A 25,615-nucleotide genomic window follows, 5' to 3' on the forward strand; every position below is an offset into this window, starting at 1 on the left:
AGAATGTCTCCTTCCTGGGAGACTTTGACCACTCTAGCTCCTTCCCGGTACTTCCTGCTCCAGAGTAGTGTGGGAACGCCTCCTGGAGCTGCGTGCTGCCCAGTCCTGGCTGTCCCTCTCCTGTTCTCACCCCTCCTTACTCCCAGGCTCAGTCAACCTTGAGGGTCCAGAGCCTCTAGGGTGAGTATGGAGTCCTGTCCTGAGGCAGGGCGTCTTGGAGGAGCAGCTTGGGATAGGAGGCCAAAAGGGTTGGGGTGGGCTGGTAAGAGCCTTGGGCATTATATAAGCCAGCCATAGATCCCATGGTCTGTCACTGTACTCTCGTGACCCCTCTCCCTCTCCCCTCCCTCCCTCCCTCTCCCTTCGCATTCATAAGCATGCCTTACTAACCTACAAAGCTTCCCAGGTATGCCTCTCTTGGTTTTTCCTGTTTTTTTTTTTTTTTTTTTTTTTTTTTTTTTTTTTTTTTTTGTCCTCTGATATTTGCCAGATGTTAAGCCAGGTTTGCTTCCCTATAAAATTAATGGAAGAATTATTTTATTCTTGGAACCGCACTGCAACCTCTGGACCCACCACAAAGCTCCGGGTGGAGCTGTTCTGGCAGAGGGTGATTTTGTTTTGCTAGGGAAGTCGACTGGCTTTGTTGGCTGAGAGCACTTTCTACCTGTCCCCCATGGTGCTTAAACCACATCTGCAGAGCTTTGAGTCCTCTACCTGGTGCTGAACCCCCTGGCTATTGCTTTTTTGTCCTCTTGAGAGATAGCATCAACACACCTGTTGTCTCAGGTCTGGCCTGGAGCCACATGGCCTGTTTCCCTGCATCTTGGGAGATACAGGTGTGAGGCTCAGTCAAGGATGTGTGCGGTTCCCCCCAACCAGACCAGAGCTTAGGCTAGTCTTAACTTTCAGCTCCTGGGATCCTTGCTCCTCTGCACCTGGCTAGCAGTTCACCTACCAGGAAGGTGTGCATATCTTCGGGGGCTGTTGGGCCCAGCATTGTGCTCTGTGGGTGCCCAGGGTCTGGGTAGGTGTCCTGTCAGGACACTGGCATTTGTACCTATAACTGCATCCTAATTGAGCTGGGCTTGTCCCTCATCCTCCAGGCCCAGCAGGGATGCTGAGCAGGAGGGCTACTCACTTTCCACCACATCTTCATCTCCTAACCTCACTTCGCCCTGAAGGCACCAGAGTGTATATGTTGGGTGGCAGACACACTATCTTAGATGTCCCAGTGTCTTAGATGTGGCCGAGATGTCCAGCACCCCCACCTTGAAGCCCGTGATCTTTTAGGGAGGACCATCTACACACAGATAGCCTTGGCATCTAGACAGTGAGGTGACAGATGAACATAGAGTGGTGTGACAGTGGATCCGCTGGGGCCAGAGCAGAGGCTGGGCACCCTCACGGATGGCCCTGCAGCGTGGGGAGAACATTGGGAGAACAGCACCTAGATTGGACTGGAAGGGCAGGCAAAGGCCTTATGGGACTCCAGTGCAATCTTAACTACATGGGCAATAGGGAGTGCCCATAGGACTGTGTGAGTCCTCGTTGGCTGAAATCTTGCAGACCTCCATCTGGAAGACTTTGTATCCATGTGGGTGTTTGAGTGGGAGGCTATAGAGTCAAAAGAGGCCATGGTCCAGTGCAGCCAGGAACCCAGTGAGATGTGTTGTCTCGTAGTCCCCAAGGTTAGTCTAAGGAGAAGAGGACCTTCCTCTCTTAGCGATCCAGGGTTGTCTAAATTTCTCTCGGCAATATCTTATAACTTTGAGAACCCAGGCTTCACACTTATCCCTTAATAGTTCAGGGTCCACAATGGTATTGTAGTTTTAGCTCCTAACTGTTTATTACTGTATAGAGATAACTTGTTTTAGTCTATTAATAGAGTGCCCTATAATTTTCTAATCCACCTATTAGTTTTAAATTTCTGCTTATTTTTCCCCTGGTAAATACTTACGGCTTCTATATGCACAGCTCAACCCTGGGTGGCAACATCATTATTCCTTTTCAGTGCCCCCCCCCTTGTGCTCTGTGCCCGTTCTGCTCTCCAGTGCCATTCTATAGCAATGGCAGGGGACACTCTGCTTCTGAGGTCAGAGGAAAATTTTTAGCCCCCCGCTATCTCGTGAGGTTTCCTGTTATCTGCGGATGTCCTTTATCACACACAGGTCCATTCTTTGAGTCCTAGATCGCTAAGGGCTTTATCTTTCAGAAGTAGGAAGTTTTGTGGGTTTTTTTTTTAAAAAAAAAGATTTATTTATTTACTATGTATACAGTGTTCTGTCTGTCTGTATGCTTGCTGGTCAGAAGAGGGCACCAGATCTCATTACAGATGGCTATAAGCCACCATGTGGTTGCTGGGAATTGAACGCAGGACCTCTGGAAGAGCAGTCAGTGCTCTTAACTTCTGAGCCATCTCACCAGCCCAAGTAGGAAGTTTTGTCAAATATTTTCTGCATTGATCGAGAGGATTATATAAATGTCGTCTTTTTCCTGTTCATATTTTTCCAGTGATGAATTCTGCTGACAGATCTGCCAATGTTAAAGCGAGCCTCACACTTCTAGGGTACTGGTTGATGGCGTGAGATTGGTCGCTTTACATATTGCTGTGTTTCATTCGCTGGGGGTTGAGGGAGGATTTCCATGTCCATGTTCATGTGTGACACTGTTTGCCTTAGAGGATGCTCTGTGGACTGTTCCTCCATGATGCTCTGAATGTAGCCAACATCCAGTTCACTTAATCCTTAAATGCAGGAAGGACCTCACCAAGCATACTATCAAGCTGGGGTGTTTTCTTTGTAGAAAGATCTTAAATTATGAACTCAAGAACTTTAATGGATATAAACTATTCTGTTTTCAACCAGGAGCACAATGTTGTCCCCAATTCTATACTGTGTCCTGAATGTGACAAAAACCTCTAAGAATAAGAATTTCATGGTTACTGGGCATAAAGAGAGCTAAGCACCCAGGCTGTCCAAACATTCACTATGTAGCTGGGGATGACCATGAGATACTAACTTTGACAAAGTGGTGACCATTAATAAAATGCATCCATTTTATCAAAGTTGTCAGATGTTTGGTTAAAGTCATAACTACTATTTTTAGTCTATGACTGTTGGAAGTCTCCCAAGTCTTTTCTTTCATTTCTCATATTAGGGATTTCTACCTATTTTGTTTTGACAAATCTAGCCAGAAGATTGCCAGTTTTATTTACCTTTGCATATAACCAGCATTTTTTGTTTTGTCTTGTTTTGAGATGAAGTCTCACTAAGTTGTGTAGATTGCCGTTGAAATTGCTGTAGGTCAGAGAGGCCTCGAACTCAGGATCTTCCTCCTTAGTCTCCAGAGGATCTAGGGTTGCAGACCTGAACCACCAGGCCCAGCTTATAAGCAGTTTTTAAAAATTGATTTTCTAAGCCGGGTGATGGTGGCACACTCTTTTAATCTCAGCACTTGGGAAGCAGAAGCAGGTGAATTTCTGTGAGTTCAAGGCCGTCTGGTTTACAAAACAAGTTCCAGAACAGCCAGAACTACACAGAGAAGCTGTCTCAAAAAAAAAAAAATTTTTTTTAATTGTTTTTGTTCTAACACATTAAATTCCCCTTCCTTCCTTCCTTCCTTCCTTCCTTCCTTCCTTCCTTCCTTCCCTCCTTCCTTCCTTTTTCCTTTCTTCTGCTTGTTAAAGTTAGTTTGTTTTTTCCCAGGCTCTTACAGTGGATATCAGCTCAATGACTGTAGCTTTCTTCTTCCCTGAAATAACCAGAAAAGCTACACATTTGCCTGTAAGCATGGCATTGACTTCTTCCATAAACATCAGTAAGTTCTGTTTTCATGCTCATTTAGCTCAAATTATTTTTTATTGCTTTTACTGAGCTATATATTTTTCTCCCCTCTCCTCCCTTCCTCCCCTTTCCCTTCTACCCTCTCCTGTGATCCCCACACTCTCAATTTACTCAGGAGATCTTGCCTTTTTCTTCTTCCCATGTAGATTAGATCCATGCAAGTCTCTCTTAGGGTCCTCTTTGTTATCTAGGTTCTCTGGGGTTGTGCATTGTAGACTGATTTTTCTTTGCTTTATGTCCAAGAGCCACTTATGAGTGAGTACATATTATATTTGTCTTTTGGGGTTTGGATTACCTCACTCAATATGGTGTTTTCTAGATCCATCCATTTGCCTGCAAATTTCAAGATGTCTTTTTTTTTCTTACCACTATGTAGTACTCTATTGTGTCAGAAAATTAGGAAACAACCTACCTCAAGACCCAGCAATACCACTTTGGGGTATCTACCCAAAGGATGCTCAGTCGTCCCACAAGAACATGTGCTCAGCTATGTTCATAGCAGCATTATTTGTCATAGCCAGAACCTGGAAACAGCTGAAGAATGGATAAAGAAAATGTGGCACATTTGGTTCAAAGTATTTTTTTAAAGATTTATTTATTTTGTATACAATGTTCTGTCTGCATATATTCCAGCATGCCAGAAGAGGGTACCCGAACTCAGTATAGGGTTTTGAGCCACCATGTGGTTCCTGGGAATTGAACTCAAGATCTGGAAGAGCAGCCAGTGCTCTTAACCTCTGAGTCATCTCTCCAGCCCTCAAAATATTTACTAATGCTCTTTCAGTTATTGCTGATCTTTGATTTGTTTCTAAATGTTTTGTTTTGGAAGCATTGCAAGTTAAAAATTTAAAAAATATATGTTTTGTTTTTTTGAGACAGGGTCACACTATGTAGCCAAGGCTAGTCTTGGACTTATAGCCCCCCTCCCACCTCAGCCTCACATGTACTGGGATAGCAAACGTGTCATCACCCCCAGGCTTTGAAGCTTTCTTTAGATGTCATAGCTCTTTGATACTGATTTGTTGTTAAGTTTAATTATATTTAAGGAACATAGTTTGTATAACTTAAAGAAAAACTCTGTGTGTGTGTGTGTGTGTGTGTGTGTGTGTGTGTATACATACATGCATGTGCATAGTGTGTGTATGCATGCATGGGTTTAGGTCCCCATGAAGGCCAGAACATCGAATCCCCTGGATCTGGAGGCACAGGCAGTGATGAGCCACACAACACAGGAGCTGAATTAATTCAGGTCTTCTGAAAGAACTGTATATGCTCTTAACCTCTGAACCATCTCTCCAGCTCCACTTAAGGCTTTTTTAATGTTTATGGTTTAGTTTTCTGAGACACGCACTCATAGGCTGCCTAGGCTGGCCTTGAACTTGTGATCCTTTTGGCTTAATTTCTTGAGTGCTGGGAATTACAGGCATATGCCACAGTACCTGACTTTTAATTAGACAGAGATGCCTTGCAGCTGACATGTGGCCTATTTTGGAGAATGTTCTATAGACATTTGAAGGTAATCATTGTCCTGCTTATTGTGCTGTTGCTAGGTGTGGTATCCTATAAATTCCATTTAGGACATATCAGCTGGCTCCCCAGTGTAGCATGTCCTGACTTTTGGTTGCTTGTTCTGAGTTCCTGTGAAAGGCATTAAGTCTCAGTGCTCAAATCATAAAACTTCTCCATTGTTCTATATTGTTTTTCTTTTACTCTTTACTTTTCTTTGTATTTAAAGTTCATATCACACAGCCAGCATATGATTGCTTCCTGGTTTTTAAACCCACTTTTAATAATTGTTGCTTTTCTTGTTTTTATTTTTAGGGATGTTTGCATGTGTGCAGGTGAGCATATATCACATGCACACACATAGAGATCAGAGGGCACCTCTCAGGGAGAGGCTCCCCCTTTTCCTTTTTCAGGCAGCTCTCTCTGTTTCTACACTGCATACTCCAGACTGGCACACAAGTTTTTAGGTATTTCTCCACTTTCTATCTCCCATAGAAGTTCTAGGGCTACACATGTGTGCCGCTGGATTCGGCTTCTTCCCAGGTCATCCAGCTTTATGGCCAGTGCTCTTACCTGCTGAGCATTCTCAGTTTATCTTCACTTTTTGACTGGATTGTTTATACCAGGCTACACTTAAGCAACTGTTGATTTCGTTTGTTTTGAAGTGACCATCTTTGTTTTCTGTTTCTTTTGGCTGCCCCCTGTGCCCTTTCCTGCCTGTGCTCTCCCGATCTTGGGTAGTTGGCATCTTGTTTTCTATTCCAGTTATCTCCTCAGTTATGTGATCTTACCCTTTTGTTTTATTTTCGGTGATTATTGTAAGATTTATCACATGCATACTTGGTTAATTGGAAGTGGGGGAGAGGAAAGGAAGGAAGATTGAAAACTCAGACTCACAAATGTGGCATAGGCAGTAGAGAAGTCACTCTTTGGGCTGGGAAATTCTAGGGAATTGGTGTTTGGAAGATGAAAGGGATGTATGATAAGGCCACCTGGGTACAAACTGATGCGAAAGTACTTTGGAGGCATCTGAGAGAGAATATCTGTTAGCAGACCCCTGCATGGCCGGCGCGCTCACACCAGAGTCCGGGCTGACAGTGCAGTCGTGGGCACAGGTAACGGTGAGATCAGTGGGAGTGGGAAGATCTGCCTGTGGAGTGTTTGTGCTATGACAAAGTCCGGGATCAAGATAGCTCACGGAAGACAGAGTGTGAGTGGAACAGTCAGAGTAGGAGGAGGCAAGGTCGCATGTGTGTTGTGGCCACCACAAGAGGAAGTGGCTTTGCGGTGGTGTGGGCATGAGAGGGTTTCAGGGCAATGTGCAAGAGGCCCTCCAAGGTCATTTTAAGTTCTAGCCCTAATTTTTTCTGGTGGGTAAATGGGAGTTCATTTATATTATCCAGAATTTCACAAAAATAGTTCATCAAAAAAAAAAAATCTCCAAAGTGAGGCCATATTAACTTGTTGGATGCTGTTTGCAGGAGGAGCAAGGTAGCGTCTACCAGGCACATACTGGGTCTAGTGATCTGGGGGTCCACAGGGACTGCATGATCCAGTCCATATTTCAGTGCTGGGGGAGTTGAGTACCTGGACCTTGAGAATAAAGATGAGTTTTTGTCTGCTCTCTGCAGCCAGCTCAGCCTGCTCTCCCACAAGTAGGTTAGAGTTCATTTAGACAACCTTTTCTGGGGCCTCATATTGGTAAATGGAAGAGATGTCTCCAGGACTGACCCCAGAAAGCAGAAACGACGCTACATAAAAGAGCCAGAGAAGATATGTGTTAAGTTGTGTACCCCTTTAAACCCACCACCTCCGGCCTGTGTATTGATCATCAGCCTTGAATGTGCACCAGTCAGGAGCAAACAAGGAACTTCTCCCTGTGCTCCTTCAGTGGAAAGATGAACAGAGTCACTGAGACAGCAACCAAGGCTTTTCATGGCCAAAGTAGAGTCACCCGGAGCAATTGCAGGCTGCTGGAGTAGTCGTGATTGGAGCAAGGCTCCTGAAGCAGAAGAAGGAGCTCCAACAGGAGCCATGGTTACAGTGGTGTTTACAGCTGAAGTCTCCTCAGAGCATCCACTGAGGATTCTAAGCAGCTGTGCTGTGATGACAGGCCAGCCCGTTGTCCAAGAAGTGACTCCTTGGTTAACTCTAGGCAGGTGGTGTTTATTTCTTTTGCAGTATGGAAAGTTGAACCTAGGGCTTCATGCATTCTAGGGAAGCCCTCTGCTATCTTCATGGACATCCACATGTGCTTACAGTGTAGGCCTGTCATGGAGTGGTTTCTCGCCTATAATCTTAGTACCTGGGAGGCCTCCTGTGAAGGCAGGAGGATCATCCTGAGTTCCAAGTCAGCCTAGGCCACTGGGTGAGACTGTCAGAAGCAGCTGAGATGGAAACATGGGTATATGTTGTCACCTGCAGCAGCCTGGGGAGTTCAGGGACCTAAACACAGGTAACACCAGATCGTTGACTTTGATGCACGAAAGAACTTTAGGGCAAGCCAGTATCTAGTAAGTGTGGGGCTTACTAGAAATAGAAAGGTACTAAGGGAAAGAAGACACACCTGGGAGCGTGGGTGTAGCCTTCTTGAGGAGTTGCCGTTTATTAAGACACTTTTTAATAGATCTTAAGTATATGCTTAAGAGGACAAGAGATGCAGAAGAGATAAAAACACACCCAGTGTGACCACTCGAGACAGTCACAATTAAGTGTCTTCGTATTAGCCATACATATTGTCCATACTGGTGACTTTCAAGTTACATCCCAAAGGACTGTTAAGCAATTATTTTCCTTCCTTCCTAGCTTTTAATAAATGGCATTGTATGATTGAGCCACAGGTGCCTTGGATGGGATTACAAGATGGGGAAATAGAAGTAGGACCCAGGGGGTTACACAAGGGCATTATGACATGTCCTTTTACTGTAAAGGGGACTTCTGATGGGATTCCTAGAAAGTCACGGGAGGAAGGAAGGTCTTTGAAGATGCTCAAGATGTTGAAATTCTTGATTTTTCAGGTGATGAGAGGCTTCAGTCAGACTCTGGTGAGGGGTTTCTTTTCCTCCTGTCTGTGCATTTCCCTGCCTTTCTGTCTGACCTCGAGACCTTGTCTCCAGAAATCCAAAGCAAAACAAAAATAAACAAAAAACCATTCTCAATAGCACTTTGCCTGCCCCTTAGCTGAATACTCTAGATGAGACTTGTCCCTCTGACTTGTTGCCCACTCCACTCCCCATCAGCCCACAGCTACCTGACCTTCTCCAGGGTTTGCACAGCCTCCTGTGTCCCACGGCCTTTGTCTTTCCTTTCTCAGCCAGGAAACCTGAGCTGGTCATCCCTTTCCGCCCTCTCTGCACTCTCTTGGAGACTCAAGCCCATATCTGGCTCTCCTGGCCATGATTCCTCTCCACTGTGCAGTATAGATTTGGTGCTATAGGTACAGAAGCAGGCACCCAAATGAGCCACCCAGCCCTGAGTCCTGAGGAGGCTTCTGATCTCTAGGTGATTCTAGAGATCAAGTGAATAGCCAACATGGCTCGGGGGTGGGGGGACGGTAACCCAGACAGGGTTTCTCTGTGTAGCCCTGGTTGTACTGAAATTCACTCTGTAGACCAGGAAGGAGGACCTTGAACTCAGAGATCTGCCTGCCTCTGCCTCCCAAGTGCTGGGATTAAAGGTGCGCGCCACTACCACCCAGAAGAGCCGATGTTAACTGTCACACACAGGAAACACACAAGTCCGCCATACTCATGTTAGCGGTGATCAAACCATGACCAATATTACTTTCCCTCTACCAACTCACATGATTTTAATCATTTCACCAATAAAAAGTCCAGAATGAGAAGCGTGAAGGACTTCTAAAATTACGTGACTCTCACAACCACCGCTACTCTGGCTGCGAGAGGATCACCTATTTGTACCAGGGTAGAAAGAGGCAGGTATCAAATCCCATCTTAAATTTGAAAGAGCAGTTTTCATAACTGAACCAGGACCAGAGGCCTTGGCTGCAGGCCAGAGTCTTCTGTGTGATCTTTCAAGCTTGCTCTGTAACAGTTATGAGGCTGGGCCAGCATGCCTCCGTGCATGTCACCAGAATGGGCTTCAGCCAGTTTCCTGCTGTCTCTGGCCTGCAGCCTGTGCACCACCATCTCCTTGGGGCAGGTTGTGCTTGCTTTATATCAGTCCTCTCCGAGCTTCAACCCTCTTCACAGGATTCTTCTCCAGGACTGTGGCCTGGCCCCACATCAGCTGCAGTACTTAGCCTTCCTCTTCCCCTCCCAGGTCCATCTGAAGGCAAGGGCCTTTTGCCAGTCCTTTAGCAGGGAGATAGCCCCATCTGCATGTTAACTGGTTCTTGCTTTGTGTCATCAGGGCCAATGGCAATGAGGAGCTGGCAATTCCTTCCTTCTCGTCTGCCTCTTACTGACTGACTCTTGGGAGATATGACACAGGCTTAGTTATGACTGGTGCCCTGGTCACCCATCTTGATGCAGCAAGTTTACTGCTCATGGACCTTCTGAGTCTCATCAGTGAGACCATCTTCCTTGCCCCACCCAGCATCTGCCCCTTAGCTCATGACTCTGTTTTGTTTGTTTCTTGCCCTGAAAAATCCCACCCCCACCCCAACTGATCCTGCCCGCTTGCTCGTATCCCTCACTTAGTGTTTCATGCCCACCACTCTCCCAACAACTTCCAGGCTGCTCTAGATGCCCAAGCAGACTCTGGTGTCACTGGATTCCTAGCAAGACCATGCTGTAGGAGGGGTGGCTGGATCTTTCTGTGATGCAGCTACTGATGACCATTATGTGGCCAGTAGCCTCCTTCCTTTGCTACCTGCAGTGTGTGTAAAGAAGCCTCCAAAGTTGTTTGGTCACGCTGATGCAGGCCGTCTGGGAGGGGAGGATAAGGATGTGGGTCTTCGTTTTCATAGACTGGCTTCCCAAACGGGTTTCCTAGCATCTTAGGTGAGTCACAGATTTTTAAAGGGCAACCACAGATTTATGGGTTTAAACTTGTTATGTTCCAGTTCATTAAACGCACCCTGCTGATAGCGAAACGTTCCCTTCTTTATACAGTGCAGCCCATCTGGGTCATGCCTGAGTCAGTCTCCATGAGCATCTTTGTGGCCACTTGGTTGTCTAGCACAGAAAGACCTTCCAGGGTCATCTTACTCATCTTGTGCTCTCTCCATCCCAGGCTGCCTTTTAGAAGAGTTTCTCTCGCTCCGTAAGCAATTCGGTGTTCAGAGACCAATGTGTGGACTTTAGGAAAACTTGTCACTGTTCGGTTAAACCTCTGTGCTGAGGCTTTGTCAGCGGACAGAGCTAAGAAAGATTTTGATTATTTTTAAGGCGAGATAAGTATAAACAGACACTTTTGGTTAAATTCAGTTCCATGCTATGTCTACTTAATCTCAATCATGATTGCTCCACCCCCAGTACCCAGCAGTACTCGGTCATCCAATCCTCTCGTTCTCAGACACACAGCACTAGGGAGCAGGGCCAGTGCCAACCGTGGTTGCTGAAATAGTGCAGGCTTGTGTAATATTTTCACAGTGTTTGGATTGTATTGATATATAGGCAAAACAGCATTTTAAAAAATTTGGAAATGATTATTAAAAACAATATTTTGGGTCCTTCTTTTTGCTAGCAGGTTGAAAGGACTGGGTTTCATAATCACTTGTAAGAGTGGGCAGGCTGTGTTATCTACTGATAGTGCAGGTCAGCTAGCATTGTTTTGCTGTCACTGTTAAGAATTCTTAAAATTTAGTTTTGTACGGCCTGGTATGGTAATACACACCTTTAACCCTAGCAATCAGGCAGAGACAAGTGGATCTCTGAATCCCAGGATGGCCTGGTTTATATAGAGTTCAAGGCCAGCCAGATCTATACACTGAGACTCTATTTCAAACAAGACAAAACAGCAGCAACAATGAAACCACAGGGCTAGAGAGATGGCTCAGAGGTTAAAAGCACTTAATCTTTCAGAGGACCAGAATTTGGAACTTAGCACTGATATTGGATGGCTCACAACCACGTGAAACTCTAGCTCCAGGGTACCCAATGCTTTCTTCTGCCTCTGAAGACATCCATGCATCTCTCTCTCTCTCCTTCTCTCCCTCCTATATTCCCTCCCTCCTTCTCTCTGACATGAACATACTTGAAAATAATAAATCTTTTAAAAATTAGTTTAATTTGGCAATTACAATGACATGTATGTGTCTCCAAAGCAAATCTACAAACCCAGATATATCCACTGAAGTCTAGCTTCTGCTCCTGGCTCCTGGCTCTTCCCCCCATTTACACCCTCTGGCTAATAACATAATCAAAAACAATATAGTTATCTTTGGTTTAATGTATGTGTCACCATCGCCTGGTATTGTTTTCATTATATATAATTTATATATGAAATATAAATAATTTCCTGTGTAAAACACAAGATTACTGGGCATGGTAACACATACCTGTAACTTTAGAACTTGAAAGATAGAAGCAGGAGGCTCAGAAGTTCAAGGCCAGCCTCAGCTGAAAGAAACTCAGTCTCCAGAAGAAATAAAGCCAAACAAACAAACAAACAAGCTTCATAAGCCCCTGGCTCCATATAAACAAGATATAAATTATCTGGGCATGGTGTCACACACCTGTAATCGCATCCCACTGAGGCGAAGGAGCGTGAGTTTTAGACTAGCCTAGGTTATATAGTGACATCCTGTCTTTAAAACTTAAATTAAGGAAAAGTATAAAAATTAAAAGAATATAAATTGTCTGGGTCTGGAGGCACGGGCATGTTTTCCCAGACTGATCTAGAGGCTAGTACCAGGAGATCACTTCAAGGCCTGCCTGAGAGACTTAGGAAGATCCTATGTGAAGATCAAGGGAAAAAGGAGGGCTTGGGTTATAGCCCAGGGGTAGAACACTTACTGAGCATGTGTGAGGTTCCAGTACACTCTATCAAACCCATATACATACATACATACATACATACATACATACATACATACATACACACACATACATACATACATACGTGTATCCACCTGTACATACACGCACACACATGCATACATAAACATGTTTAGAAATAGATTTGTTTGTTTGTTTTCCTAAACAGGGTTTCTCTGTGTAGCCCTGGCTGTCCTGGAACTTGCTCTGTAGACCAACCTGCCTCGAACTCAGGGATTTGCCCACTTTCACCTCCCAAGGGCTGGATTAGATCTAAGACACAGAATGTCTTCTTGTTTCTTACAGCTATGCAGTGTTCCACGGCACCAGAATCCTTCCTTCAACCAGAGCCCCACAGATTGATGTTTGAGGCTTACAGGTTGTTGCCACTCTGGTCTGCACTACAATGCTGACCCTAAAGCATACGCTCGTCCCTTTCTCACTGTCTGTGGCTGATTCCTGGATAAGGAGGTTTGGGGGTCAAATGATAATTACAGCCCTCATCCTGCTCAACATGGCCAAGTGCTCCCACTGGGGTTTGTAATATCTTAGAAATCAATGAGTCATACCAGATGTCTTTCTGAGATTGTCTCAGACTCCTGGACTTGTGCCCATGTGAGGGAACAGTCAGGGCCCTGCAGAGAACTGGTGATTCGTATCTGTCTTTTCTCGACTGTGCTGGGGACCATTTTCATATCTGTAGCAGCCCATGTACTTATCTTCTTCTGCTTCTATTTCTATCATCAACCACATCTTGCTCAACCTCAGAGGAAGTGGCTCAGAGAGCTGATGACTCGGGTAGAGGAAAGGGTGCTGTGAGAACCTTCAGCTCTGTGTTTCTCAAGATGGCTGCCTCAGGGTATCTGTGGTACTGATTAAGCCAACCCCTGGCCCACCCAAGACACAGTACCTTAGTCTCCCCAAGCCAAAGGCTGATGTCCTGATGGGGGAGATAGAAAAGTCCCTTACAGAGGGACTTGCCCCACTTGGCTAGTGTCAAGCTTCTGGGTGGTGACCATTCCACTTGGAGCAGAGTGACATGTTCACTACCCACAACTCTCATGAGCTGGCTTGGTTTTGTTTTTGTTTTCCAAGACACCACTTCTCTGTGTCGCTCTGGCTGTCCTAGAACTCATTCCTGGTCTTGAACTCTCAGAGATCTACCTGTCTCTGCCTCTGGAGTGCCGGGATTAAAGGCATGCGCCACCACCGCCCGGACTGAGCTGGAATTTTTGGCCCACTAGATTTCTCTAGTCTGAGATCTCCGCCACAGTTCAGGACCTGTGGGCTTTCTCCAGCAGTCTGTCAGGATTCTGGATTAAGGGAGTAGCTAGAGGGGCCCTCAGACTAGAGGTGGGTTGAGTGGGGAAAAGTCTGCCAGAAAGGTATGACGTGTTCATGAAACTCCCTTGAGACCAGGAAACACAGTGGGTGGTTAGAGGGCTATGGTGAAAGACAGCATCCCCAGCAGTGGGTCTCATGTGAGGTCAGAGGCCAGCCTTCCAGTCAGAGAAAGGGGAAGGAGGACAGAGAGTGCGAACAAGTCATTCGAAGGGCGATGAGGCTCTGAAGAGGCAGGAACCTACGGCCTGGAGAGCACCCAAGGTCCCATCCCACTGCCCCGGAGGGAGTCCCAGATGGGTGTGTGGCAGCGCTGAAACTGAGCAGCCCTTTGGGAAGGCCCATCTGGAGCAGAAGAGCGCTGCCTGAGGTGAGTGCGTCCTTAGGGTCTCTGAGCTGGCACCTGCCCACAGCCAGCCTGTAGGTTGGGTTCAGAAGGTGAGGATGTTTTAGTTGTCTTTAGGACCCAGTTGACATAAACTGTCTGTGGGCATCAAGGGATGTATTGCCAGGAGGCTCCTGGAAGGAAGGATAGCAGCCATGGGTCTCGCAGGACATAGAGTCACTGCGGGAGGCGGGGGCTGGGCACCTACAGAAGAGGGGTGAGTGAGGCAGGAAGGACAGTGGGTGCCACAGCAGCCGCTCAGTCAGAACCCCCTCCACAGCTCAGGAACATCTCAGGACTTACTTAGAACTCTTGAAAGCTCCCCACAGGGACCCTCTCAGGATGTCCACGAAACCCTCTTGGGACTACTTCAGGGTCCTCTCAGACCTCCTCAGGATCCTCTAGAATGAGTGTCTCAGAATCTCTTCAGGACTCTGTCCTCAGGACCCTTTCATATGAATCCTCAACTCTCTTAAAGCCTCCTCAAAACTCCTTTGGCTTTCCTCTGGGCTCTCTAAGAGCCTAATCCAAGATTCTTTGAGGGTTCTTTAAGCCCTCACCATGTCTCTCAACCATCCTCTGGGAGCTTATTCCTAACAAAGTTTACAACCCCCTGCCCTATGGAAATCCTACCAGTAGAAGACCATGGAACTAGCATGGGCAGAGGCCAGAGCTGCCCACTGCAGAGATGGCCCAGTGCAACAGTTCCACATGCTGTTTAAGACGGAAGAGAGGCCGAGAAGATGGGGAGGCTGATGTGGGCAAGGCCACTCAGCCACACCAGGGCTGTTGTCATTGTGCCTGGGAATGCACTAACTGGCCACAGGTGGGGGAAGAAATCCAGCTTCTGGGAGCGAAGTCCTGAAGGGGCTTTCAGCATCACCTAGGAGAGGCAGCCAAGGAACGGCAGAGCCAGAGCCATCCTGGGGAGAGCGGGAGCCAGGAGCTTTACCCGAGGACTGCAGGACCCTGGGGGTCTCAGACAGGACAACTAGAGGATGACCCCCAGCACCTTCCCTGGAACTAAGATGGGTTCTTTCTGTCTTGGCCATGTTTTTGTTGAAATGATGGTTTTAAATTAGTCTGAGTAGAAAACGCAAGCCTGTCTGTGTGGCATGGCTGGTACCTAAGAGGGCTGAGTGAATCCAGGCCTAGTCAGGCCCTGCTCTCTCAGCTCCCCACCCCCACGCTCTGTGGAAGGCAAGCCTGGATAAATGATTGCATGAGAGGGTGGCCCAGATCTCAGAGGCACTTTTGTTTAGGAAAAGATATACAAAGTGACTGCAGCTTAATCCCTCCAGTCGCCTCCCACTCAGAGGAGACTTTGGCTTCCCCTGCCTCAAAACAAATCTCTTTCTATGGTCTGGGTTCTTGGTGCCATACCAGGAAGCTGGAGGAGCCTGGGCGGGGGTGGGGGCGTGGGGGGGTGTCCTTGTTCAGGAAGGCCAGGAGAGGCTGGGGTGCAACCATCAAGGGGCTATAAAGGGCAAGTCTCAGATTGAAGGGACCCCACAACAAAGTTACTGGCCTTGTGGCAGCATGTCTTTCAACTGCTTGGCCACCTTTCCCAGAAAACTGGCGGACTTTTCCATTCACAAACCGTCTCACAGCTGCACACTCGTTTCCGTATCCGTGTAAACCTACGGAGATTTTCAAATGCACAGAAAAGTGGGGGTAAGGCAGAGCTAACAGTGTCCCAGTTGCTCATCCCCACAGGGCCACCTCTGTCACATCTGCTTAATGACGATCCCACTCCACCCAGTCTTACTCTACCAGGAACTTTCAGGAGGATCACAGATCCCGACACTACGTCAGACACTTGAGTGTGTGCCACTAGCAGACAAGTTTTGTGAGGGTTAGTCCCAGGCAAAAGTCTGGGCTGTGTCGAAGGCTTCCTGACAAGGCCTACAGAGGCAAGGACCAAGAAGAGAGTAGCTTTTCCCAGGTTCTGGGGTTGGAGGTAAGAGCCACAGCCTGGTGTTTAGCTGTATCATGTCGGGATCATCCTGCTGAGGAGGATAACAGCGGGTCAGAACCATCCAGGAGAACACTGTGGCTTGGGACATGCCCAGCAGTCCCAGCCGAGAGTGGGAGAGCTGGACTACACAGCTGGGGTTAAAAGGAGTCACAGAGGCTAGGCCCTGCAGAAGGGCTGCTGAATCTGAGGGGGGAGGGAGTGAGTGGAGGGAGCAAGGGTGTGTCCAGGTATCTCACTGGAGACTCCTGGGATCCACCCCAGGATGAATGCCAGGGGCTTCCAAACAGCAGGGAAGACTTCAGGTGGGAGTTTACTGAGGAAGTGCTAAGCTTCGGGTCCTGAGATGGTGAGGGGCTTCAGTTCGCACAGAGCTCGAGGGTGGTATCCTCTCTGTCACCTGTTGTCCTGTGAAGTGGGGATATGACTGGTGGAGGAAAGGGAGGTGGCCTTGCCAGGACTGGTGTTGGAAGGACCTGGTGTGAGAGCAGAATGGGAAGCAAGAGAGGCTGAACCATCCAGGGCCAATGGCTGAGCCGGGCCGCAACCCTCCATGTTGTCTTTCCGCTCTGGACCCACCCCTTGTGGATTCTAGTTCGTAAACCCATTAGAAACAGAGTCATGTATTCGCTGGCTTTGGGCCAGCCAGTGGGGGAGGGGTGTCCCCAGGAAGATGTTATTTCCAGACCTGGTTCTGTGAAGAGGGAACAGAAAGTGCCAGCATAAAACTGGGAGATAATCACATCCTCCCTGCTAGCCCTACCTTGCACAGCCAGGGTTAAGGACACAGAGGATCCTGCCTTCTAATCCTGTCTCCTGGGGTTGGGTCATCTGTGTGTGGCCACATGGTCACTAGATGATGCTCGGCACTTAAGAGGGCCCTGAAGCAAATAGACTTCAAGAAAGGTCAATGCTTGAGACACTGTCTCTATAAGACCCATGCCGCAGTATCTGTGTAGCTCAGTGGCAACACTGTAGACAAAGACAGGGTCACCCTTAGTGTTCTTTTGCCTTAGGCACTACTAGGTCAGCCTGGGGAGATGGATGGAAGCTGAGACTCCATCCAGCTTCTGACTCAGGTTCTAGATGTGGCCACAGTACGCTGAATCCTCAAGGGGAGGGCATTGGACTCCAACTGCCTACAGGTCTGAGCACCTGTCTTTGTGTTCTTTGCCGTGATGAGACATCGTGACCACAACAACTCTTACAAAAGGAACCATGTAATTGGGGGCTGGCTTACAATTTCAGAGGGTCAGTCCATTATCACCATGATTGGGAACATGGCAGTATGTGTGGTGCTGGGACAGTAGCTGAGAGCTCCTGAGCCACAGACAGTGTGTGTGTGTGTGTGTGTGTGTGTGTGTGTGTGTGTGTGTGTGTGTGAAAGAGAGAGGGGGGGGGAGGGAGAGACAGAGAAGGAGGGAGAGAAGCTGGTGGCCTGGTGTGGGCTTAAGCAGCTTAGCATATGAGAAGAAGGTGAGGGCTTCCAAGTCAGGCCCTCGTTGGAGCAAGCAGGCCTCAAGGAGGGAGGGCTACCCAGTAGCCGAGGTTGGTATTGCCGAGAGGCACCAGTAAGTCTCCTATGGTCCTGAGGCTGCCCAGCAGGGACAGTGTGGACTTGGCCAGGACCCTAGAGCCTGACCAGCAATGTTCAGGTCTCTGAGACCAGGGATCTAAATTCCCTGAGAAAAGGGCTGGGCATCCCCATAGGGCAGCCTGGGTAGTAGTGCCCTGAGTCTCCTGCAGAGCCTAGTTTAGGGTACGAGTGGATTGGTGGGGTGTGGAGACAGGGCTGAGGGCAACTTGTGTCCTGTGCAGGAGAAGATGGTGGCTTACAGCCTACCATGACCTCCACGTGTTGAGCATCTTCCCGGGACACATTACTCTCTAGATCACCAGGCTGCTGCTGAGGAGAAGCTCAGTGGGAAGGGAGGAGAGGCCTTGATGCAGCTGCCCCACCTATCTATCCGGAGGTAACAAGGTCCTGGAGTGGTGCCCTGCCATGTGAGCCAGTCCACCTAACAGTAGGGAACCAAGCCTCTACCCAGCAGCACCGTCTTAGATGCTCTAGCCAGAGGCTGAAATTGGGGAGATGCTGAAGATGGAAACTCAGTTCAGTACACAGGCAGCAGACAGTTCTCCTGGAAGCACCTTGACCCTGGATGGGATTCTGCACACCAGCCTCTTGGGACCAAGGGTAGAGCCTCGGCTGTGCCTGTGGTAACCGTGAAAGAGAGTAGTTGAGACCAAACTTCCCCTACGGGCAGGGAGCTCAGCCTGACAGACACGGACTAGGGTGTGGATCCCAGACCTGCTATTGACTGTGATGCCCTAGCCAATAGATTCCTCCTCTGTGTCTCCATCCTCACCTCTGGGTGACGGGGAGGGGTGGAACCGAGGTTCTCCCTAGCCCCTTCCCGGTTTTGAAGACAGAAACGCTGTCTGTGATCAGAAGCTGTGGGACTCGTGTGGAAAAGGTCCCCAAGACCTTGGATAGTTGGGACTGGGAAGGTGATCTGCAAGAAATGTGGCCTTGGAAAAGATCCCAAGCTTTGAGTGAAGATGTTTGTAGCAAAGAATGCCTACCAAGGCCTACAGGTGTAAAGGGATATTCCGGACCAAGAGAATGAGATTTTGTCTGTGGGCTGACGGAGTCAAGCCTGCCTCTGTCCTATACACGTGCTGATTGGGTCATCTGTCAAGTAGGGATGTGGGACATTACTGTCAAACACATCTTCATGAGCATGGGAGAGAGTGAACATTGCTGCCTCTGGCCAGGGAACAGGCTATAGGGTGCCATTTTGTGACCACAGATTCTGTGGGGGCCTGCCGGGTCATGATAAAAAAAAAAAAAAAAAGAATGAAGTGAGCTGAAGAAGAGGAAGCTTCCAAGGATGGGGTTGAGCAACTGGGTTTAACCATTTCAAGATGTTTCTAGAACAAACGCTTTCTTTGCTGTTTCTCTGTAGGTGTCGTCAGAAGCGGCAGGTACCAGCTTCCCTTCCAGAAATCCCCAGCTTTTTAACCCAGCCTCAGGCCTGGGGAAAGCAGTGCAGGCAGTGGGGGCGGGGAGCTGCCACCTCTCTGTTGATGTCGTCAATAAGCCCACAGCCTACTCAGCTTACAGGCAGGCTTGAGACAGACAGTCGGCTGTGAGGCTGGCCGTCCTCAGCCCCTGCAAGAAACAGGTGTGTGACCTGATGTAGCTGGGGCTTCCTCGTGGAGCAGAGCTGGATGGGGTTTATCACATTTGGTGAGGCCGGGCTGGAGTCTTTGGAGTAAACGAAGCTGGGCTGGGATCTGTCAGATGGGTAAGGTGGGGGGTGGGAGGGGCGGCGGTGCTTTGTCAGATGAGGGGGCCTGGGCTGGGGTTCATCAGGGGAGGTGAGGGTGGGGCTGAGCTGGGCCGTGGGTCTGTCAGTTAGGTGGGGTTTGGCTGGGGTCTGGCAGATAGGTATGCTTATAGATAGATATAGCCCAGTCCCAACTGTGCTGGGAACGCGGTTCTCAGGAAGCTGGCAGAAGCGCTCACGCTCAGGACCAGTGCATTCTTCTTCCTAGGGGTTGAGGTGGGGAGGGGATGACGTGAACAATAAGTGCATAGTAACTCGGGGTGTTTCTGGGCGGTGGTGCCTCCCTCTCCTGAGACTCCCAAGTCTGTTTTGTAGGTGATGTCTTGTACCTGAAAGCTAGAAAACTGTGCCTTTGAGAGGAGCAGCGAGCTTTCAGCCACCTGCCTCTGCGGGCCCTGGGGCATTTCCGTAGGGGTCCATGCTCCAGCGCCTGTGGTTTCAGAGCCTCTGCAGGATCCATTTAAGAGTGCTTTGTTCCTGCCCCCAAACCCCAGCCAGTGAGTGGGGACCCTAGGCCTGCCTGATTATGAGCAGACAAGCACTTGGGGGTCTGTGGGTCCCCATCCAGACATCAGGATGGGTAAGGGAGCAGGCTCCGGTGAGCTCAGCTTTCCGTCTGCCTCCATAGACTTCTTTCCTGGCTGGTCAGTGCTGAAGCCATAGGACAGCCTTCTGCTTGTTTGTACATAAGGGAGCTTGATCTTGCCCACAAAAGTGAAAGAAAGGGTCTGTGCTATGCACAACTGGCTTCCCTTCTCATGCCAGCTCCATGTTTTACCCCGGGTAGGCAGTTACTCGCCTGAAAGCACCGTTTCCCCAACCTGGCAGCCCCTGGCAACTTCTCCAGACCAAGCTGTGAGCTTCTTGTGGGAAGGATGCCAAGTGCCTGCTGAGGGCGACCCGCCTGCCGCACTGAGGCAATTGGAAGTGTCTGACTTCAGTTCCCTACGCTATACCAAGGCAAGGCTAGGACATGCTGGCTGTCACTGGGCTCTGGGATTCTGCAGGGAGGTATCCTGAAGGAGCAGTGTTCCATGAGCTCTGTGGGCACCCTAACCTCTTGGAACTTTTGAATCCCTCTTCCTTAGGGTTCTAAGCAGTGACCCCCACATCTCACACTCACAGGTTTCAGGTCGCAGAGAAGCCAGGCAGCCCCTTCCATGCCCAGAGGCAGAGAGTGAGAGTGTGGGGGTGGGGCTGCATTTTCAGGTGAAGGGGACTCAGCTGGGAGCCCAGCCACTGGCAGCATGGAGCTCTTCCCCACAGGTAGCCCAGGACCCAGTCTGTCCTGCTCCTGGATGCTGCTATTGGACACTGAACACATGCCCAGGGATGTGTTCTGCTGGAGGCACCCCAGGTTGCTTCTGGGTGAGTGTCTCTGGGAGTGCAAGGCAGACTGGAAGGGTCATCTAGTAATCTGTGCGGGGTGGGGGGGGGCATCTAGTAATCTGTGCCGGGGGAGGAGGGCTCTGGGGACATCCTCAGAGCTCAGCCTGGCTCAGGGTCCCTCCAGGGTCTTCAGAAACCTGGGTTGTGTGAAAAACTCCAACCAAACAGAAACAAACAGAAACCGCAGAGCATGGCCCATGAAACTGTGATTGCTGGCATTCGGCCCATTCGAATATGGCAGGTACAGAATCTAGACACAAACTATGATGGCAGAATATCCAGCTCGGCTGGAATCCGTGCCTGACTTCTCTAATGGACTGTGGGCCTGTAGGTTCCCTGGAGACCAAAGAGGAAATGAGCCCTGGCTCAATCTAGTGTGCATTAACCTCCCTGTCTGCAAATCCCTGGTCTGAGTGCTTGTCCATTTCCATTGTGGGGAAGGTTGATGCCTTCCACGTCTCCAAGGCAGATAGTCAGCTAGGGCCTGACTCTCCCTGGAGAGTACAGTTCTTCCTTTCCTGTCGTCTTCCCCTGTAGAAAATCCTAAACTTATGACTCACCCAATCCTGCAGCCCTTCCTGGCCCTGGTACCCAGCGAGGAACAAGGGAGTGGGCCAGGCATCCAGTGTGCCTGGGCTCAGCACTTGCTGACAGTTTCTCGAGTTGGTTCCCACCCATTGCCGTGCCACCTGCCACGCCCTAGATGTCAGACCACCGCCCAAGCTACCTGGGTGGGGCTTGATGGGATTAGTAACTCCCCTTGGGCCTCACTGTAGAGAGTAGACGGGCAGTAAAGGGCCAGTGTGGACAGTGGAGGGTGGCCTTGGGGGTGTTCCTGACAGTGGCAATGGCATAGGCCTCTGGGCACATCCAGGTCCTGGAGGTACAGGGCTATGACTTCTGGGAACTATGTACCTCTGAGGTCAAGGTGGACACCCCGATCTCAGATATGAGCCTGGAATGGGTCCTTGGGATGATACAGGCTTGGTGGTGGTGCCTCAGAAGTTTCCACAGCTTTCCAGGGGTGATCTCGCTTTTATATACCTTCTGTTGCCATGTGCTTCAGAGGCAGACCAGACAGAGTGGGTGCCGAGCGTATCTGTGAATTAAGTGTAGGCGTCTTCTTACAGTCAGGTTGGGGGCAGAAAGATGCATGGCCCAGCCTTGGGATCCTTGCACCCATAGGTAGGGCTGCTCTGAGGCCTCCCTGCTGAGAGCTGCATGCTGAATGAGGCTGGTGGGCATCAGTCTCTGCTGAAGACTTGAGTTCTAGAGAGTTGGAGCTTCCTGGATAGGACCTGTGGACCCTCCTCCCACCCCCTCTCCCCTGCAGCAGGCTGGCCCAAGGAGAGGAGGGCCAGGGAGATTGGAGGAGTCGTTCTGTCTCTGGCTTTGGGCTGGTCACTGCAACATTAGGTCTTCCTCCATCTCTGGAGGCTTTGGTCTCCCTGCCTGTCCAGTGAGAGAAGGTTAGGCCTGGAGGGTGATTTTGAGATTTCTACAGTTTCTATGGTTTCTTTGGAAAGGGGACTTTCACAGTGTGGTGCATGCTTGCTCCAGAATTCCTGTACAGAGGTGGGCAGGCCCTGGGACAGGGGCAGGGCCTTATCCTGGGTCTCCTCCTTCTACCTACCCTCACTGATTTCCCGACTCTCCTGAAGCTCCAGGACCATGAATGCAACTTGCAACAGCACCCTGTGGCCTGAGTCGCTCCACTACGTCTTCGGTGTCTACTTGATCTTGCTGCTGGTGCTGGGCCTGCTGCTCAACGGCCTGGCGCTCTGGGTGTTCTGCTGTCGCATGCACCAGTGGACGGAGACCCGTGTCTACATGACCAACCTGGCTGTGGCTGACCTCTGCCTGCTCTGTTCCCTGCCATTCATGCTATATTCCCTGAAATCCACTAAAGATACACCAGTCTGCCAGCTTTCACAGGGCATCTACCTGGCCAACAGGTACATGAGCATTAGCTTGGTCACTGTCATTGCTGTGGACCGCTACGTGGCAGTGCGGCATCCCATACGCGCCCGTGAGCTGCGGTCCCCAAGAAAGGCTGCCGCAGTGTGTATGGCTCTCTGGGTGGTGGTGCTCTCTTCCCTGGTAGTGCGCTGGCACCTGGGGCTGCAGGAAGGTGGCTTCTGCTTCAGAAACCATGGCCGGCACAATTTCAGCACCATTGCCTTCTCACTGCTGGGCTTCTACCTGCCCCTGGCCATCATGGTCTTCTGCTCTTTGCAGGTTGTGATCGCCCTGGGGCAGAGGCCGACCACTGATGTGGTGCAGGTAGAGGTCACCCGCAAGGCCACCCACATGATCTGGGCCAATTTGGCAGTGTTTATCATCTGCTTCCTGCCCCTGCATGTGGTCCTGACGGTGCAGTTCTCCCTGGGTCTAAACACCTGTGCTGCCCGTTCCACCTTTAGCCGTGCCCTGTCCATCACAGGCAAACTCTCAGATGCCAACTGCTGCCTGGATGCCATCTGTTACTACTACATGGCCAAGGAGTTCCAGGATGCATCCAGGTCAGCTGTGCCCTCCAATGCTCCCCACAAGAGCCAAGATACTCAGAGCTTGACCCTCACCTAGAAGCATGCGCCATGGACCAGAGGAACCTGTGATATTATCAAGGAACCCCCAAATCATCCTGAGCCTGACGTGGGTTTTGAACACTCTAGGAAGCTCAGGCGGCCTAGAGAGAATGTATCTGCTCCCCTGAAGAGACCAGAGGACTGAGACTAAAGACCAACTTGAAGGACCCTGGAACCTGCCACCCTGGACCTAGAACCCCTGAGGCACCAGAATGGGGCCTTGATGGCCAGCCACTGGGTTTAGAATAGAGCTCTCCCCTGGACACGGTCCTGACAGGGCCCTCGGTGTCACCCAGATGCAAGCGATGAGATGCAAAGAGGAACATAGAACTTAAAGAGTCAGGAGATCTCTTCCAAGAGGACCATCTAATGGATGCCTCCTCTAGAGACTTCCAGACTTCATGCTTCCTGTAGGGGTGGCTGTGGTTTGGAAGGCTGTCCTCTATGGCACACGGCTGTCAGTGTTGCTCAGGCTCCGTCTCCAGGGAGGTTCCAGTTCAGAAGACCCTGTGGTCATAAAGCTATGCTCAACACAGTAACACGCTGCTGTTGAAGCCCTGAACCTCTTGGTGGTGTTTTCATTTTGTAGTGGGCCCGTTGATCACAGGGTCAATGGCTGTGGTGGTAGTCTTCTGGAGTTTGTTATGAGGAAGATTGACATTTGGCCTGGTACCTGCTCTCTCTGAGGATGTGGCCTGCAAAGATAGGCTTCAAAGCCAGCTTAGGGACTGGAGAGATGACTCAGAAGTTAAGAGCACGGCTGCTCTTCCAGAGGTCCTGAGTTCAATTCCTAGCAACCACATGGTGGCTCACAACCATCTATAATGAGATCTGGTGCCCTCTCCTGGTATGCAAGCAGAACACTGTATTCATAAATAAATCTTAAAAACAAACCAAAGCCAGCTCAGAGCCAGAGCACATTTGGAGGTGTTGATAGTCCTGGCCTTTCTCCCTCTGTGCTTTATCTTTTGTCTTGGCCCAAATGCTGCAACCAGAGCCCTTCCAACTGGGAGTTCCTCCCCAGACTCCCAACTCCCACTTCATCCTGCTCTTATTGGCACCTCTTTTGCCTGACCTTTTCTGCAGAAACCAAATGTCTGTTTACCCTCCAGACACCAAAGAAAGGATTCCATCCAAGTCCAGACAGGTGAACCAGTTTGCTGGAGTTACTTACTAAAGCTTGGTGACTCCATGGTGACGCCATTACTGAAAAGCCTCACTCAGCATGGGTGACAACTCACAAGAACAGCACCGATAGATGACCAATCCCTAGGAAACGTCCACCTCGTATAGACCTGGACACCCGCTCCAGACAAGATGCAGATGGGGTCTGGGGGAGTGGAGGCTGGAACTTCAGGGCTGCTGACCCTCGTGTCCCTGTAAAAGCTAACAGCTTCGGGACCAACACCAGTCTGTTTACCACAGTAGTATTTTGCTAATTTCATTGTCATGACTGTGGGCCAAGGTCTTCAGTGGATCATAGCAGCAGTGTTCTTGCTCATGGCTGATGATCATGCTAAGCTAGAGGAAATGGCTTTCCTACCACACTTGACCACGTTTCCTTCAGCTCCTCTTTCGACACTCTACAATATTCTCTGAACCTTTGCCTTGGAAAGTATGTTGTATCCACATGTATCTATATATAAATATATAATACACACGTGTGTGACTGTGATTCTTTTCTGAGTATTATGCCTCTAGACTATAAGAACAGACACTTTCTCTAAATGGCCTGACCATGGTAGAAGAAACAAAGCCTCAGGAGAGGATGAAATAGATCATTTGGGGCCCCCGGAGCACCTCCTAGTGTGTATCAGTAGGCTTCCTGCCCACAACACCGTCAGAGCACCTGCCTTGATGAAGATAGCCCTCTACTTTTCTCATCCTCTTTGTAGCCACAGTTTTTGGGAGACACCCCATGCTCCCATAGGCTAGACTTGATCAACTGTCAGGATGCAGAAGAAATGGGTGGAAAGCGAAGGACGGAGTCTTCACACAAAAGCTGCAAAGTTAGCATGCTAAAAAATATGAAGAGGCAGTGAGAAGCCTCATCTGGTGAAGGTGCTTTCAGTCAAGTCCGACATTCTCAGTTTATGCCCTGGAACTAGCATGGTGGTAGGTGTTATGGTTAATTGTCTCTTTACGAGACAAGCCACGCCCACTCCCAGTGACCCCTGCCCTTCTCTCGCCATCTTGATTCTCACCTATCCCTCTTGGCGCATGCGCGCCCTCTCTATCAGGCCCTTCTCTGTCTCTCTCCTTTCTCTTCTCCTTCCCCCCCCCCCAAGTAATAAA

General features: G+C 49.4%; 1 protein-coding gene across 11 annotated transcripts; it reads left to right on the forward strand.

Moving 5' to 3' along the window:
• Window positions 1-48: 48 nt before the first annotated feature.
• Window positions 49-24,980, forward strand: Gpr35 (G protein-coupled receptor 35). Of its 11 annotated transcripts, none has more exons than XM_087905649.1 (5): window positions 55-180; window positions 12,596-14,000; window positions 18,960-19,178; window positions 20,610-20,711; window positions 22,394-24,980. In XM_087905649.1, the coding sequence occupies exon 5, from the start codon at window positions 22,404-22,406 to the stop codon at window positions 23,316-23,318; it is 915 nt and encodes a 304-aa protein (XP_087761775.1). In that variant the 5' UTR covers window positions 55-180; window positions 12,596-14,000; window positions 18,960-19,178; window positions 20,610-20,711; window positions 22,394-22,403; the 3' UTR covers window positions 23,319-24,980. The 11 variants fall into 11 exon arrangements, with proteins under 11 accessions (XP_087761778.1, XP_085552441.2, XP_087761775.1 ...); XM_087905657.1 differs by having other exon boundaries at window positions 18,960-18,978; XM_087905654.1 differs by lacking the exon at window positions 12,596-14,000 and adding an exon at window positions 3,705-3,816 and having other exon boundaries at window positions 57-180.
• The last annotated feature ends 635 nt before the right edge of the window (window positions 24,981-25,615 follow it).

The sequence above is a fragment of the Myodes glareolus genome, chromosome 1 (genome assembly GCF_982192425.1).
Source record: "Myodes glareolus chromosome 1, mMyoGla1.1, whole genome shotgun sequence".
NCBI lineage: Eukaryota > Metazoa > Chordata > Mammalia > Rodentia > Cricetidae > Myodes > Myodes glareolus.

Excerpts from the sequence above, each read along its gene's own strand:
- Gpr35 (XM_087905652.1), top strand. The coding sequence starts at position 22,404 with ATGAATGCAACTTGCAACAGCACCCTGTGGCCTGAGTCGCTCCACTAC.